The following is a 2770-nucleotide window of genomic DNA, read 5'->3' as shown; positions in this document are numbered from 1 at the left end:
CCAGCACTTTGGGAGGCTGAGGTGGGAGAATCACCTGAGGTCAGGAGTTCAAGACCAGCCTGGCCAACATGGTGAAACCGAGTCCCTACTAAAAATACAAAAAAAAAAAAAAAAAATTAGCCGGGCTGGGCACAGTGGCTCAGGCTTGTAATCCCAGCACTTTGGGAGGCCAAGGCAGGAGGATCACAAGGTCAGGAGATTGAGGCCATCCTGGCCAACATGGTGAAACCCACCTCTACTAAAAATACAAAAATTAGCTGGGCATGGTAGTGCGTGCCTGTAATCCCAGCTACTTGGGAAGTTGAGGCAGGAGAATCGCTTGAACCAGAGAGTTGGAGGTTGCAGTGAGCCGAGATCGCGCCACTGCACTCCAGCCTGGGCTACAGAGTGAGATTCCTCTCAAACAAAACAAACAAACAAATTAGCTGGGTGTGATGGCCGGTGCCTGCAATCCCAGCTACTCAGGTGGCTGAGGCACAAAAATTGCTTGAACCCGGGAGGCAGAGGTTGCAGGGAGCCGTGATCGCACTACTGCACTCCAGCCTGGGCAACAGAATGAGACTGTCTCAAGAAAAAAAAAAAGAAAGAGGGAGTGTCCCTTCCTGAGTGTACAGTTCTGAGTGTGGAAGGTGACTGTGTAGTATCATGGGTCCTGCCTGCTGACCCCTTGTGGGTGGTGGTCTCTGTGTCTCGTGAGTGTGCTTGTGTGTGTGAGACCCTCATCCGGTGTGCCGATGGGCTGATGACAACCGCGGCCCCAGGGAATTGCAGGGGCTTCTCCGTTTATTTATGCTCCAATTCCCTGGGGGGCTGGGCCTCGTGCCTTGTGGCTGGGACACTGGATCTGGGTGACAGACAGGAAGGCCGAGGTCTGGGAGGCCCCGGAGGGTGGACAACACTCACATGCACATGCACACAGTGGCATGTGTGAGCTTCCGGGGCGGCAGACCCCTGAGGGTCAGCTTTCTCACTGTGCGTCCTGGGCTGAACAACACTCCTCTCTCTGAGGCCAGGCCATCTAGGATGGGGAAACTGAGGCTCAGAGTAAGCGTCACTTGGGCTTCCGCAGCGTCTGGAAACTCCGGGCTCTCTGCGGAGGCCAGGCTGAGTCGGCCCAAATGGTGGAGGAATCTACCACCTCAAACCTCAGAGCCAGAAGACTGCGGGGGTGGGCAGGGACCCCAGCCAGCGGCAGCCCTGAAACTGCTTCCCAAGCAGACCACCCACGGGCTTGGGCCTGGCCGCCAAGCCCTGTTCTCAGGGCCCCCTGGAAGTCCTGCTCATTAGCCTCCTTGAGTGTCTCTAGCTGTAGCTGTAGGTCCCCGGGAGCCTGGGGCCAGGGATGTTCCTCTATGTCTGGGTGATTCTCCCTGGGGGCAGTTTCTGATCTGCGCCCTCCAGCTTTGCCGGTGGGGGGGGGGGGTCGCGGGGAGGTGCGGGCTGAACCTGGGAAGGGACACTGTGGTTAGAGGGTGGTCCTAAGGGCGGACGTGTGGGAAGGAGTGGAGGGGGCCCAGCTAAGGGGAAGGGTTGTAACCTTGGGAACCCCCAGTCTGAGGGGCAGGAGGGGAGGAGTCTCGCCTCGTCGGTGCCTGCCCTGGGCTCGCAATGCCCGCCCCTTCCCCGCCCCTCAGACCGACCGTGGGACCCGCCGACCCCTCCCGCGCTCTGGCAACCCAACACCCCAGGCCTGCCAAGCATCAAGGTGACACCGTGGGCAAATCTAAACACCGAGCCGGGCTTTTTCCATCCTCCGCAGGGGCTTGTCGTAAATCCCCCCTCGAGGCCCGGCCAGGGCTTTTATGGGCCGAGGACCCAGGTCTCTGGGGACCCAGCTCTACCCCAGCAGGCGCCGGCTTCGGGCTGGATGGGGCTGGCGCCCGCCCCAGGCCTCTCCCCGCCGGGAGGTGGGCAGCGTGCGGATATTTTTAGTAGCTGGAGGAAAGGAGATAGTGGCTTTCAGCTCACCCTGGTGGGGGAAGACCGGCCCGAGGAGGCCGTCGGGTAAGGGAGGTCTGGGTCCACCTGGACCTCAGTCTCCTCACCCAGAGTGGCTCCCCCTTCCCCCTCCCTAGAAGCCCACATAGCGGGAGAAGTGCGGACGGGGAGACTCTGGGGAACTGATTCCACCTGGACCTCAGGCTCCTCACCCCCAGTGTGGTTCCCTTTCCCCCTCTCCAGGAGTCTACACAGCAGAGAGGTGCAGTCGGGGACAAGCTGGGGAAACTGGGTCCACCTAGACCTCAGACTCTTCATCCCAGAAGCCCACACTGCGGAAGGGAATAAGCTGGGGAAGGGAGGTGCGGCAGGGAACAAGCTGGGGAAACTGGGTCCACCTAGACCTCGGTCTCTTCATCCGGAGCGTAGCTCCCCTTCCCCCTCCCCAGAAACCCACACAGGAAAGAGGTACGGACCGGGACACGCTCGGGACGGGCAGAGGGACCCGTAGGGAGGCAGGAAAGACGGTCCCTGCCAACATAGCCCCATTCACCCCATTTTTCCTTTTTGTCTGCCATAAACTGGAGCCACTTTGCATCTACCCTTCCCCCAAAGCAAACGGCATCCTCCCACCACCCTGCAGCTGGGCCCCCCACTGGTCCCCGCTTTCCCGGCGGAGACAGCGACGCGAGCCACCCGCGAGCCCCTAGCCGAGGGTGAATCACCAGCCAGTTCGAGTTCCCACACTTTATCTCAGTACAGTTATCGCGAGAGTCCCGGGGCCGCGCTGGCGTGCTCTACGCACGCGCAGTCTGTCGCGGGGCCGGCCGGT

The 2770-nt window shown here is 60.8% G+C and overlaps 1 protein-coding gene across 1 annotated transcript in view; it reads right to left on the bottom strand.

Moving 5' to 3' along the window:
- Positions 1-1051: 1051 nt before the first annotated feature.
- Positions 1052-2770, bottom strand: part of NRTN (neurturin) — a 6470-nt gene continuing 4751 nt past the window's right edge. Inside the window, exons 3-4 of the mRNA XM_011967478.1 lie at positions 1969-2071; positions 1052-1459 (exon numbers count right to left, since the gene is read on the bottom strand). Coding sequence (XP_011822868.1) covers positions 1052-1459; positions 1969-2071 — 511 coding nt within the window. The remainder of the gene's footprint in view (positions 1460-1968; positions 2072-2770) is intronic.

This window comes from Mandrillus leucophaeus, unplaced genomic scaffold (genome assembly GCF_000951045.1).
Source record: "Mandrillus leucophaeus isolate KB7577 unplaced genomic scaffold, Mleu.le_1.0 Scaffold8, whole genome shotgun sequence".
NCBI lineage: Eukaryota > Metazoa > Chordata > Mammalia > Primates > Cercopithecidae > Mandrillus > Mandrillus leucophaeus.
Note: the sequence above shows the minus strand (reverse complement) of the source record. Positions and strands in the feature narration are given on the sequence as shown.